Genomic DNA, 15,183 nt, shown 5'->3' on the forward strand with positions numbered 1-15,183 from the left:
TCTCTACCAAAGGAGGTGTAGGGCATGCCTTCCCTCTGCTAACCTGCAGGTCTCCCTTGGGCAAGGTGTAGCACCTGCTTAGCCTCCCCACCCCACCGACCCCCATTCTTTGTTCTGTGGCTGCCAGTAAGGAGACAAATCTCAAGATGTATAACGTATACATACTTTGATAATATGTATACTTTGAACTTTAAAATTCATGAGGAATAGAATTAATTTAATTATATTTAATTATTTTATATTTAAGGAAGTTTAATAGTGTGATTATATTTTAATAGGTTTTGAGTGTTTATAAAAGCCAGAAATAATTCACAAACTTTCAAAGTCAAAGTGCATTTATTATCGAAGTATATATACAGTAAACAATCCTGTGATTCGTCTTCCTGCAGATAGTCACAAAACAAATGAAACACCATGGATCCCATTCAAAGAAAACATCAGACATCCAATATGCAAAAAAAAGAGCAAATCACACAAACGGCAAAACATGAGCAAAAAACACACAGAATATTAAGCATCAAACCGTAGAGATTCGAGCTGTTTGATAGTTTTGTCAGAAGGTTCTTTATAAGCAAGATGCTTAATCAGCTGCCAAAATATTTTTGTCTGGTAAATATTGAAAGGTCCTGCCTTCACAAGGCCTCATCCATCTGGCCAGATTCAGCTTCATTTAGGAAGCTGCACCTGGAGGATCTACTCTGGTTTTGTGGAAGGCTAGTAGGCAGAAAAGTGACAAGTTTTAGAATCCTCCCCCTCCGAAGAAATCCTGGGACATTATATGGATGACATAATCTCCCAAACTTCTATAAGCAGATAAAACAAAATCTCTTGAAATTGTTGCTTAGTCTTGGGTTCACAAAATGGTTTTATTAATTTGGAACTGTAAAGAAACATTTCAATTCTAAACAGTAATCAGTAGCTTTGTACTTCTTTTAAAATCATTGTTCATCATTACACTGTATATGCCTAGGAATTCTGCACAGGTTCAAGAATCAACTGGAAGTCTTTAGCTTTACACAGAAAACTTGTTCTTTGGCTATCCAACATTCTAGAGTCTCGGGATAATAGAAAGATCTTGTCATCTCATACCCTCAGTTTGGAGACTAATTTCCTACAGAAAGCAATTAGGAAACCTAATCAGCCTATTGACCCTACAGTGCACTGAATTTAAAAAGAAGTAGAGAGAACTGGGCCAGGGGCTGGGGTTAGTGCTGCTGGGAATTCTACCGATTATCTTGTCCTTAGCTAAGAGTGGAGAGCAGGCATGTGTCTGTGCCAAACCTTCAGCAAAGGGTGATCTATCCCAGAGGAAATTGACTACTATTAAAAGGAAGGGACCTAGTTCCCTAGTATTGGGCTGACACTTCGACTTGTGTCAATGATGTGTCCCTATTTACGTCCTTAAGAGTGGTGAAGATACAATTGCAGCTGTCAAATGGAATCAGATAAATATTTGTAGGTAAAATAGTTTGCAGGACTTGTGGGGTCTAGGGCCAGAGGGCACAGACTCAGAATAGCAAGGATGTCCCTTTAGAACAGAGGAGGAACTTCTTTAGCCAGAGGGTGGCAAATCTACGTCTTATGGTCTTATAGACCCTGGGGAATGAGGCAGAGGAGTTTGCCCTACACAAATTGACAGATGGTGTGGCCTCCTTTTGTGTTCTGTTCTACAGTTCTAGGTGTCTGTGAGATACTATTCTCTTTACTTCTGTCACCGGTGCAATTTCTACTGTTTGAGCAGTATTGAAAATTTTGGATGCGTGCCATATACCAATCCCTTTATTACAATAGCATAGCTAGGGATCAAAATAAAATCCTCTATTGTGTGCAGGGAATGCCGTGATTATTAACAATTTGTCCCAGTTCTTTTCCTTGAGAAAATCTGCAGATGCTGGAAACCTAAAGCAGCACACACAAAATGCTGAAAGAACTCAGCAGGTCAGGCAGCATCTATGGAAATGAATAAAGAGTCCATGTTTCGGGCCGAGACCCTTCTTCAGGACTGAGAAGGACAGGGAAAGACGCCAGAATAAAAAGGTGGTTGAGGGGGAAAGTGGCTAGCTGGAAAGTGATAGGCGAAGCCAGGTGGTGGGAAAGGTCAAGGGTTGGAGAAGAAAGAATCTGATAGGAGAGGGGAGTGGACCACAGGAAAAAGGGAATGGGGGGGGGAGTGGGGGAGTGGAACCCGGGGGAAGTTATAGGCAGGTGAGAAGTAAAAGGTCAGAGTGGGGAAGAGAGGAATGGGAGTAATTTTTTTACTGAAAGGAGAAATCGATATTTATACCATCATGCCATCACTAATAACCTGGGCAAGACAAAGCCCAAAGTGAACTAAAATAGTTTTACTGTGTATCTATTGCAGAAATAAACAGGACATCATTCTCAGAGAGAATTTTGTTACTACTCCTAATGTTTAAACTAAGTTCCACAATCTCTGTCCTTTCCTTAGTTAAGATACTTTTACTAAACTGACTGCCTTAAAGAACTTCCTTCTGTCTCACTATTCCACACAACCTCCTGGAGTGTGTCAATTTCCAAAGAGACAAAAGGTATTATTCTCTGATTCTCTGTCAAACCCCTGGTGATAACTGTCTTGATGGGCTGTCAACCAACATCACCACCGTCAATGAGGGCTGTATACTCATTCTTAAGATGGATGCCACAGACACCTCCCTGCCATTTCGGCTGATCCCCCTGCTGTGTTCTATAATTGAAACCACTCCAATGTTAAAGGTATGCATCTCTGGAATGAGCCAAAAATTCCAAACAACCTAAAACGGATATGATCCTGCTAGCATATGTAATTTGGTTAACCACTTTGCTTGAGGCACCAGCTAATGGGTTTCCAGATAATTTAGACCATAAGACCATAAGACATAAGAACAGAATTAGGCCATCTGGCCCATCGAGTCTGCTCCGCCATTCAATTATGGCTGATCCTTTTTTCTATCTCCTCCTCAGCCCCAGTTCCCAGCCTTCTCCCCATAACCTTTGATGCCATGTCCAATCCATATCCTACCAATCTCTGCCTTAAATACACCCAATGACCTGGCCTCCACAGCTGCACGTGGCAACAGATTCCACAAATTCACCACCCTTTGGCTAAAGAAATTTCTCTGCATCTCTGTTTGGAAAGGGTGCCCCTCTATCCTGAGGTTGTGCCCTCTTGTCCCAGACACCCCAACATGGGAAACATCCTTTCCACACCTACTCTGTCTAGGCCTTTCAACACACCTTTATAATTTTCAGAGTAGATAGGAGAACTAAATAAACAACGTTTGATGACCGAAACAAAAAAAAAATCATGATGCTGGACTAAATCAGCAGTAAAGCAGCTTCAGTGGAAGCAAAAGATGTTAAGGCAAAATTTCTGGTTGAGATCCTGCACCAGGACCAAGAAAAGGAGGGAAATTTGCCAGCGTATAGCGCTATGAGGCTGGGGTGGGATAGAGGTTGGTAGGTGATTGGTGGAACCAGATGGGGAGGGGATGATGGGCAGATGGAGCCAGGTGGGGCAGGAGATGGGAAAGAGGTGATAGGTGAAATGAGTCGGAAAAGCAGTTGGAGGTTCTGGTACCAGATGGGGAAGGGGGCTGTGAGAGGTGAATAAAGGGAGAAGGAAACCAGGTGAGAGTGTGTGGGAGGAGAACACTGGTGGTGTGGGTGGTACCGACTCAGTAAAGCAGACTGCACAATCAAAGGCCCCACCCACCCCGGACATTCTCCCTGTGGGGTACAAATTACAACGAGAAACAGAAAAGGTTCTGCTGCAGGGTCTCGGCCCGAAACGTCGACTGCATTCTTTTCCATAGATGTTGCCTGGCCTGCTGAGTTTTGTGTATGCTGCTTGGATTTCCAGCATCTGCAGATTTCTCTTGCATGTAAAAAGGACAATCTTATGATAGTCATGGGGGATTTTAATATGCAGGTGGATTGGGAAAGTCAGGTTGGTGTTGGATTCCAAGAGAGGGAATTTGTAAAATTCATACGAGATGTCCTTTTAGCTGTGCCCAGTAGGGGAAAGGCAATTCTGCACTGGGTGTGTACGATGAACCATATTTTATTAGAGAGCTTAAGATAAAGGAACACTTAGGAGGCAGTTAGCATAAAATTATAGAGTTCACGCTGCAGTTTGAGAGGGAGGAGTTAAAGTTAGATGTATCAGTAAAGTAGAGTAAAAGGAATTATAGAGGCATGAGAGAGGAGTTGGCCAAAGTTGATTAGAAGGAGACACTAGCAGGTTAACTTGCAGGTTAAGTCACTTGTAAGGAAGGCAAATACTATGTTAGCATTCATTTCAAGAGGAGTAGAATATAAAAGCAAGGATGTGATGCAAGGATGCAAATGACAATAAAAGAGGACTGAGTGTTCTCATAATCTAATGCCAAGGCTTTACAACACATTGGTCAGACCACATTTGGAGTACCGTGAGCAGTTTTGGGCCCCTTATCTGTGAAAAGATATGCCGGTACTGCAGAGGATCCATGCGAATGATTTTGGGAACAAAAAGGTTAACATATGAGGAGCTGCTGATGTCTCTGGGCTTGTACTCACTGGAGTTTACAAGAATGATGTGGTATCTCATTGAAACCTATCAAATATTGAAAGGCCGAGATACAGCAGATGAGAAGAATGTTTCCTATGCTGGGTGAGTCTAGGACCACAGGGCACCACCTCAGAATAGAGGGATGTCGATTTAGAACAGAGAAGAGGAGGAAGTTCTTTAGCTGGAGACCGATGAACCTGTGGAATTCATAGCTAGAGACATCTGTGGACGACAACTCATTGGGTATATTTAAAGTGGAGGTTTGTAGGTTCTTGAGTAGTCAGGGTGTCAAAGGTTCAGTGTCTAAAGTAAATTGTATAATTAGGGTACATACATGTCACCACATACAACCCTAATATTCTTTTTCTTTGGGGCATATTCAGCAAATCTATAGAACAGTAACTGTAACAGACTCAGTGAAAGATCCGATAGAGCACAGAAGATAACAAACTATGCAAATGCAAATAGAAATAAATAGCAATAAATAAGGAGAACCTGAGATAGCAAGATAAAGACTTCCTAAAGCAAGATACTTGGGAACATCTTAATAGATGAATGTAATTACTGTATCCCCTTTTGTTCAAGAGCTTTATGGTTATGGGGAGAAGGCAGGAGTATGAGGTTGAGAGTGTAATTTATCAGCCATGATGGAGTAGTGGAGCAGTCGGACCTGACCAGAGGGCTTAAAAAGAGGATTTTCATAGCAGTCATAGAGTCCATTCTCACGTATGGATGTGAGACGTAGACACTCACCAAGATGATGCGGAAGTCTCTAGATGGTTGCTATACACGAATGCTCCAGTTGCCTCTTGATGTGAGTTGGCAACAACACATGACGAACGGTGAGCTCTATAACAACCTACTGATGCTCACCACTAAAATCGAGGCGAGAAGACTGCAGCTAGCGGGGCACTGTCTATGCCACCCCGAGCTGCCTGCCAGCCTAGTCATCATATGGGAGCCCAAGCACGGGAGGATGAACCCTGGGCGCCCTCCCAAGACTATGGTCAACACGCTCCTAGAAGACAGCGGTGTGGCTAATGTAGATGAACTGAACACACTGATGAGGGAGAGGGAGAAGTGGAGAGTCCGTCATCGTGCCTGACGCCGGCCCCCTAGGCCTGAGTCGACGTAGTAGTAGTAGTGGACCAGATGGAATGATTGTCCTAATTCTACCTTATGATCTTTTCCTCTCCAATCATGCAGAAGATACAAAATCCTGAAAACAGATACTATCAAGCTCAAGCACAGTTTCTATCCCACTGTCATCAGACCCTTGAAAGATGTCTTGTACAGTAAGATGGACTCTTGCTGTCACAATTTATCTTACTATTATTTAGCACTTTGTTTACTTGCACTGCCCTTTCGCCATATTTGTTAGATTTTATTCTGCATTGTTGTTGTTTAACCTTGTTCTACCTCAATGTATTGTAGCACCTGCTTAGCCCCCTCGCTATCAGGGTCAGGGTCACATGAAGCCGTGGCAGTGGATGGTCGTATGAGCAGCTGGTGCAGATCACAGTCCTGATTATGTGACCACTGATGCCAGGTAGCCAATCTCTGAAGAGTATTGATAATGACTGGAGTCACCTGTCTTGTAAAGACACTGCCCAGAAGAAAGCAATGGCAAACAATTTCTGTAGTAAAATTTGCCGCGAACAATCGTGGCCATAGAAAGACCATGAACAACCACGTTATACAACATGGCACCTAACGAATGAATCAATACTTAATAATGACCCTACTTGTAATTGACAGAACTGAACTAGTCCAGAAGGCGAGATCCTATGTACAGATAACACCAAAATTGGTGGTACGGAGGACAATGAAGAAGGTTGTCCAAGGTTACAACAGGATATAGAAAAATGGGAAAATAGGCAAGACGTGGCAGGTGGAATTTAACTCGGACAAGTTTGAACTGATGCATTCTGAAGTTAAATCGGGGTAGGACAAACACAGTAAGTGGCAGTACCTGGGGAGTGCCACTCAACTGAGAGACTTCGGGTTACAAGTATACAGTTCCCTGAAAACGGGAACACAAATAGATAGGGTGGTAAGGAATGTGTATCACATGTGTCCCTTCATTGGCTGAGGCATTGAAGATAAAAGTTGGGATGTCTTAATACAGTTGTACAAACTTTCTTAGGCTGCACTGGGAGTAATGTGTGCAGCTCTGGTAACAATACCATAGATAGGTCATAATTTACTCGGAAAAGGTGCAGGAAAGCTTTACAGGCCTCCTGGGCTGGAGGGCTTGGGTTATCAGAAGAGACTGAATAGGTTAGGTTTGTTTTCTCTGTTATGAAGGAGGCTGATAAGGTAGAATTGGATAGGGTAGAAGGCCAACGTCTATTTCCTATAGTAGTAATGGCTCAAACTGGAAGGCATGGATTTAGGATGAGAGGGAGATCTGGGCAGGAATCCTTTTGCATGAACTGTTACGTCCTTCCTGACTGGGTTGTTATTTCATTTCTAATGACTAAATCTCACTGCTTACTTGTAAGTTCACAGAAGTTGTTTGATTACTTATTATCGTGTTGTAAGCAATTAGCTTTCATCATCAGGCTGGCCATTTTATATCATTTGTACATTTCCTTTAGTCGCGATTAGTTAGAAGCACTTTGTTAGAAGTTGAAGGAATTTTAATCAATATTTGAATCGACCTTTCATGAGAACGCCGAGAAGCATTGTCTTTTCACTCAGGTCCTTGCGTACTGTAACACGTTGGTGAACAATAAAACCACCTTCAAACTACAACCACACCAGGACTGGAGTTTATCTGCCTAGCTTAAGAAAATGGGAAACTATCGAGCGAGGACAGAACATGAGCAGTAGTTGGTATCTTTATTGAAATGCCAGAGGAGGTGGTAGAGGCAGGAGCAATAGCATTTACAAGGCATTTTGGTAGATACTTGAATAACCAAGGCATACAGCAGGGATTCCTAAACTTTTCATGCCATGGACCAATACCAAGTGGCCCATGGACCCCAATTTGGGAATCCCAGACAGAGGGTTATGGAATTAACGCCAATAAGTGACACTAATATTGACAGACAACATTTTTAGCATAGATACGGTAGGTCAAAGGGTTTGCTGTATAATTCTATGACTAATTTATGATCCAGTACTTAAAGTGCTTCAATAACCAAGTGGTACTCACTGAGGGGATATTGAGAGACAGTACAGCTTTACAAAAAAAAACATTTTTCATGCGCTAAGAAAAACAACAATACCATTGCATACACTGCCGCTAAAAGCAGGGAGAGCTGTTGAAGTAGGTACCGTCTGGCTATTTTCTAGGCCAATGAATATAATAATTATTGAGAAATTGCCAGTACCTAGAACGATCAGCAATCAACTGAAAGCGTTACTCTTTTACCTGTAGCAGTTGTTATGATAGGGGTTGTAGCTTCCTAACGCAGTTAGACATCCAAGACAAATTGCATAAGAGAAGAATATCTGGGTGCCAGCATCCAGCCACACCTGAAAATAAATAGAAAACTTGTTAATTATATCAATAACAGATAAATTTTGTCGCTGAAACAAAACTGCAAGAAAGAGGATCATTAGCAACTCAACTAGACTGCATTTGAATATTAAACTATAAAAGAAATAAAGCCCCATAGAGCACCAGAGGCCCTCTGAGTACATAAAAAACATCAAGGCATTGCACTCATCAATGACTACCACATCCTGGCCCCAGACGCTCACCGCAGAATCCGGGATGCATGATTTTCCACAGTATCTTGTCTGTTTTGGTGGAAACTCAGTCAGCAAAAAGTAAATGAAGTTTATGAGTTAAGATAATCGATACTTCGTTTTCTGAGCTATTTATCAACATCATCATTACATGCCATGTCATATGACATGGCCGAACATGATCAAGAGATTGTTCTTGGCAAATTTTTCTGCAGAAGTGGTTTGCCATTGCCTTCTTCTGGCCAATGCCTTTACAAGATGGATGACCCCAGCCATTATCAATACACTTCAGAGATTGTCTGCCTGGCGTCAGTGGTCACATAAGGAGGACTTGTGATATGCACCAGCTGCTCATACAACCATCCACCACCTGCTCCCTTGGCTTCACATGACCCTGATCGGTGAGGGGGGCTAAGCAGGTGCAAGAGTGCCCAAGGGTGACCTGCAGGCTAGCGGAGGGAAGGAATGCCTTACACCTTCTTTGGTAGAGACGTATCTCCACCCATGTTGAGCTATTATCTACCCCATTAATATCAGATCCAAAATTTTGCATAAAGCATTAAATAAAAATAATGCCATCAGATTAGACAAACAATAATAAGTAATTGTGCTTTTTATGAAAAATATGTAGAGTTTGTTTCTCTTGGAACTCATAATATGCTCCTCATATTATTCATGATACAATACTGATATTCTTTGTCACAGATCTATACACTTCTGATCCTGATGTTTCACACATTGACTGCAATAGCTGCACATTTGTGAAAGTGCACATTGCCCTCTGACATCTGATTCTGAGAGTTGCACCCTGACAAAGAAGGCCTGAGCCCAGTGAAGAGATCCACACTTTCGCAATTGCCGCTTCGTTGCACGGAAATGAAAAGTCTTCGTGTGTACCATACCAAAATTACGAACTTAAATAAAATGTGAAGCTAGAAATCATGGATCTGGAAAAAGTCATTTCTCCTGTTCACAGGCCCTTTGGCCCACGATGTTGTGTCAACCTTTTAACCTATTCCAAGTTCAATCTAACCCTTCCGTCCCACATAACTGTCCATTTTTTCCTTCATTCCTTGTGCCTATTCAAGAGACTCTTAAATGTCCCCAATATATTTACCTGTGCTGTTGGTATCCATGTGTACCATGACTTTTCCCTGCTCTTCCTCCCCTTTAAGAATGCTGTGAATCTGATCTAAGGTGTCTCCAACCCTGGCACCTGGCAGGGGTGGGGGGGGGGGGAATTGTGAAACAACATGCCATCATGTCCACAGAATCTCCTCTCTATTCTTCTAACTATTGAATAACTAGTTTTCTATATCATGGACATTTGTCGATTCATATAATCTAAGTGGAAGTTAAATATCTACTCGTAAATTTTCCAAGAGAAAACAGAATTCTCCCCCGACCCCAAAGCGTAAGTAATTCTACCATATCGTATCATAAGCAGTCATGTCCCGCTGTGTTCCAAATGCGATATTCCCAGTTTCAACAAAACAGCAACCAATTTGATCTCCACATGTTTATTTACCCTTCGACCTTTACATTTCCCAATCTAATCACTTCAAGGTCGAGAGGCCTGGAATAAAAGTCAGGGCTTCACAATAAGGAATCATTTATTTAGACTGATGAGAAATGTATTCATTCAGAATGTTCACCTTATATTCCCATAGGGCTATTGATACTACCATAGTATTCATTCAGGGCTCCTTATACAGTTATATTCTTTAAAAAATTGGTTATTTTTCTATAACAGTTTCATAAGAGGCCAAAAGTTGTACATAATTGATATTAACATTTAACTACTTGTTAAATCCTATTATTTCTTGTATCATTGCTATTAAAATAGATTGGGTCTATTATTAAGTTATTTATGTTAATACAAAATCTTTTCCTGTTTCCCACTTTACCAACAGGTATTGCATACCTGTCCTGGACTAATCATATAAATATAATTGCAAATGTAAGGGAGTTTCATCTTTTATGTTACCGCGTAGGCTAATTAAAATGGCTTCTTTGTTATGTTATACTTGGGAATGCTTCTTTGTTATGTTAAACGCTGAGAAAGTTCTTGCGCTAGCAGCTTGTTTTGGGTTAGAGTGTGATAAGAATATGTTATGAACCAATTTGGGATAATTGTTATGTTTTTGGTGTATTTGAAGATATTGTATGCGCGGGGTTTTGGGGCAGAAGGTGGGACAGAGAGAGACAGAGGATGGGCCAGGTGCTGTGAGTCCGCTAACGGGGTCGGACCCCGAGCGGGGCGTTCGGTGAGGAGAGGAGACGGAGACGGACTCGTGTGAGCGTCTGGTCGACCACCGTTGGTCCCAGGCGGCCGGTCGAAGTGGTCCGAGGGGTCGCAGTGTGAAGAAGGGTCCTGAGCTCCAACTGTTTATGCACAAAGAGATTGAACTTTGATAAGTGTGGAGCCCTTTATTTTCCTTTTATATTTTATTCTCTATTAATTATATAGTTCCAGTAATATCTACAAACTGTAAATCATTCAATCGTATCTGGTGTATTGTCTGTTATTTGGGCGGGGTGGGGTACATCACACAGCATCCACACAAACTAATTACCCAGTTTGCCGGGGCCGAGGGCTGTTTCCCTAGACGACAGCGAGCCGAGCGACCCTGAGGCTGGCGGGGGGGGGGTGGGGGGCTACACAAAGAAAGCATGACAGTGCCCCTACCTCTTCTGCGGAGATTCAGTGTGTCATCAAAAACCTTGGCAAACTTCTATAGATGTGTGGTGGAAAGTGTGCTGACTGGCTACTTTGTGGCCTGTTATGGGAACATCAATGCCTTTGAGCAGAAGATCCTACAAAAGGTAGTGGATTTGTCCCTGCAGATCATGGGTAAAGCCCTCGCAACCACTGAGTACATCTACATGAAACGTTGCTGCAGAAAAGCAGCATCCATCATCAAAGATCCTCACCACACAGACCATGTTCTTTTCTCACTGCTGCCACCAGGTAGAAGGTACAGGAGCCCCAGAACTCGCACCACCAGGTTCAAAACCAGTCAGGCCCTTGAATAAAAGGGAATAACTACACTCATTCTATTTCTGGTGTTCCCACAACCGATGGTCTCACTTTAAAGACTCTTTATCTTGTTACTTCATACTTATTGCTATTTATTTATATTTGAGTTTACACAGTATGTTGTCCATTGATCCTGTTTAGTTACTGTTCTATAGATTTCCTGAACATACTAACAGGAAAAATAACCTCAGGGTTGTTTGTGGTGACATGTATGTAGTCTGATAATAAATTTCACTTTGTACTTTGAACTTTGTATGCTTGTTCCATGTTCCAATATGCATTAATTTACACATATTATCATAGATTATATCCCTGTTAACACTGACAAGACCTCCACCACTGGTCTGTTTTGTCAGAGCGTTTAAACTACATAATTTCAAAGCTGCAAAGATCTCTAATAATTACAATTGTTTCCATTCTCCTCCTGCTGTACACCGAGCAGCTTAGCTGTATAGGAAGGTCAGAAATTAGGTAACTTATTTACACAGAAGTAGTAATCAGAATCGGATTTGTTATCACTGACCTATATTGTGAAATTTGTTGTTTTGCAGCAGCAGTACAGTACAATACATAAAATATATTATAAGAAATATATAAAGGATTAAATTAATAAGTAGTGCAAAAATATAAGGTAGTGTTCATGGGTGCATTATCCGTTCAGAAACCTGAGGGTGGAGAGAAGAAGCTGTTCCTGAAACATTGAGTGTGTGTCTTCAGGCTCCTGCACCTCTGCACTGATGTTAGTAATGAGAAGAGGGCATGTCCTGGGTATTGGAGGTACTTAATGATGGATGCCACCTTTGTCAGGCATTGTCTTTTGAAGCTTAGATTATGACGACACGCAGTCCTCTTTTATTGTCATTTAGTAATGCATGCATTAAGAAATGATACAATATTCCTCCGGTGTGATATCACAAAAACACAGGACAGACCAAAACGGAAAAAAACTAACAAAAACCACATAATTATAACATATAGTTACAACAGTGCAACAATACCATAACTTGATGAAGAACAGTCTATGGCACAATAAAAAAGTTCAAAGTTTCTCGGAAGTCCCACATCTCACGCAGACGGGAGAAGGAAGAAAACTCTCCCTGCCATGCCCGATCACAGTCTGACTCTGAATTGTCCGAAAACTTCGAGCTCTGATCAGCCCTCCGACACCGAGTACCGAGCACCATCTCTATCCGAACGTTTCGACCTCAGCCTCGGTCACCAGCAACAGGCAAAGCCGGGGATTTTGGGGCCTACCCTCCGGAGATTCTCGATCGCACAGTAACAACGGCAACGAAACCAGGCATTTCAGAAATTTCTCCAGATGTTCCTCTGCTTCTCACGTCTGTCTTCATCAAATCAGAATTGGCCACGGCCCCTATTTAACAGATACGATATCACTTCACCGGACAGCTGCGCGCGCTGCTCCGCAAGGCTGGGGAGACCTGTGCCCATGATGGATCTGGCTGAGTTTACAACCCTCTGTAGTGGACCCATCATGCCAGAGGGTGACGCATCCAGTCAAAATGCTCTCCACGATACTCCTGTAGAAATTTGCTAGAGTCTTTGATGACATATCAAATCTCCTGAAACTCCCAATGAAATATAGCCACTCCCATTGCTTCTCCATAACTGCATCAATATATTGGGCCCAGGACAGACCTTCAGAACTGCTGACACCCAGAAACTTGAAACTGTTCAGCGTTTCCACTGCTGATCCCTCAGTGAGGACAGGTATGTGTTCCCTCAAGTTCCCCTTCCTGAAGTATACAATGAATTCCTTGGTCTTAATGATGTTGAGTGGAAGGTTGCTGTTGTGATATCTCTCAACCAGCTGATCTACCTCAGTCCTGTAGGCAGCAGCGTCACTTTTGCAATGTGCTCAGCATTAGAGAAGGGAATATCATTATAATCACAGCCTCTGTGCTTGTTGTCCAATAATCTGCTGGAATTGTGCCTATGTGGAATACCGCTAAGACTGACTCAGAACTGACCACTAAGACAAGCACAGACAAGCATACTCTAATGTTCATTGTTACCTATTTACCGCATACGATGATAATGTTCTCGCGGCTCGCGCCGATCAAGGTGCTGAGGGAGATTGAAATCATGGAGGCCAGTGCGCCAGCTGAGGTGGTGTTGAGCATCACCTACCAGCTGCTTGCTCACTGTTGCTGGAGGAGGGTGCCTGTGCTTGGATAATCTGTCCCTCCCTCTAGCTCGATGCTGCCGGAGGAAGGTGCCTGTGTGTGTCTCTCTCTCTCTCCCTCACCGTTCCCAAAAGTCCCTGCATTCTTGCTCACTCTCCGCTGGTGCTGATGGAGGATGGTGCAAGGTTTGACCGACACGGTTTGTGGACAGGGCTCTGCAGATTCTGATTTCTGTACGCTCCTTATTTTGTCGCTATTCTGGGCGATTTTGAATTCAAGTGACCAGCAGATAACGAACACTGAGCTGAACTGAATATGCCTACGCCATTTTGATTTTGTGTTTTATACTCTATGTTTCTCACTCCTTTTTTTGTTGCCATCTGGGCGATCTTTGCGCATTGGCGGGGTGGGTGGAAGTTGATGGTTTTCTTTTCTGGCTGTCAGTGGGGAAGATGAATCTCAGGGTTGTATACTGCATACATACTTTGATAATAAATGGACTGTGAACCTTTGAATCTTTGATATAATAATGTACTCACGTATTATGAATAATTTATAAGTAATACACTGAAGAAGATATCATTGTCCAGTAATTTTTCTCACCTGGGAAATATAATTTAACAAGGAAATGCCTGCTTAATTTGAATTCCATCAATCACCTTCAGTATTCATTCCCTTCACCTCTAGCCCATAGTAACGGTGCTGTGCTTGGAAATATATTTCTGTTTCTTCATCATGATTGGCTCTGACTGCTAGGACTCCTCCCCTAAGAATACTATGAAACCATTTTCACCAAGGAAAGATATCAATAAGTTTGAAAAGATACAGAGAAATTTTCCAATCATGCTATTGGCACTTGAGAACCTGAGTTATAGGGAAAGATTGAATTGGTTAGGACTTTATTCTCTTTACTGTAGACCAGTGAGGTATACAAAATTATGAGGGGTATAGATAGGGTAATTGCAAACAGGCTTTCTCCACTGAGATTAAGTAAGACTAGAACTAGAGGTCATAGGTTAGGGTGAAAGGTGGAAAGTTTACGGAGAACTTGAGGGGGAACTTCTGCACTCAAAGGTGGCAAGAGTGTGGAATGAGCTCCCAGTGGAAGTGGTGCTTGTCATTCGGTTTCAACATTTAAGAGAAACTTAGATAAGTACATGGATGAGAGAAGTATGGAGGGCTATGTTTCAGATGCAGGGTGATAGGACTGTGCAGAATAATAGTATTGATTAGATGGGCTGAATGGCCTGCTTTTATCATTCTAGTAAAATAGCAGCAGATTATGAAGGCAGCTCATCATCACCTTCTCTAGCATAGCTAGGGGTGGGCAGTAAATAGCTCGTTGCTAGCTCGAATAGAAAGAAAACATAGTAACTTCAAAAGATTTTAAAGTAATTGATAATTATTGTTCAAAAATTGAATTATAACTCCAAAGCTGAATTTTAATCTAATCTCAGAAATCCAATTGAACCATACTGCGTGTATAGGCACATAAAACTAGAAAATGATAAAGCACACGATTGGAGTTAATTGGTGATTTTTTGAAACTATTGGTTAACCATCAACATAATCTGGCCCATATATTATATTTGCTACTTAACAGACCTGTTAACAAACACCTAAGATTTCACATATGTAAATCTATGTACAAGATACCTTAAAATAAAATATGTATTCTTCAAATCTTTCATAATCCAAGTACAATATAATTAAATCAACTTAGTTAATTACGTTACAATCTAAGTGAACAA

The 15,183-nt window shown here is 41.9% G+C and overlaps 1 protein-coding gene across 1 annotated transcript in view; it reads right to left on the minus strand.

Annotated features, from left to right (window-relative positions):
• Positions 1 to 15,183, minus strand: part of slc6a11b (solute carrier family 6 member 11b) — a 223,071-nt gene that overhangs the window by 50,103 nt on the left and 157,785 nt on the right. The window contains exon 8 of the mRNA XM_063068174.1: positions 7,926 to 8,029. Within this exon, the coding sequence (XP_062924244.1) occupies positions 7,926 to 8,029 (104 nt within the window). The remainder of the gene's footprint in view (positions 1 to 7,925; positions 8,030 to 15,183) is intronic.

This window comes from Mobula hypostoma, chromosome 15 (genome assembly GCF_963921235.1).
Source record: "Mobula hypostoma chromosome 15, sMobHyp1.1, whole genome shotgun sequence".
In the NCBI taxonomy this organism is placed as follows: Eukaryota; Metazoa; Chordata; class Chondrichthyes; order Myliobatiformes; family Myliobatidae; genus Mobula; species Mobula hypostoma.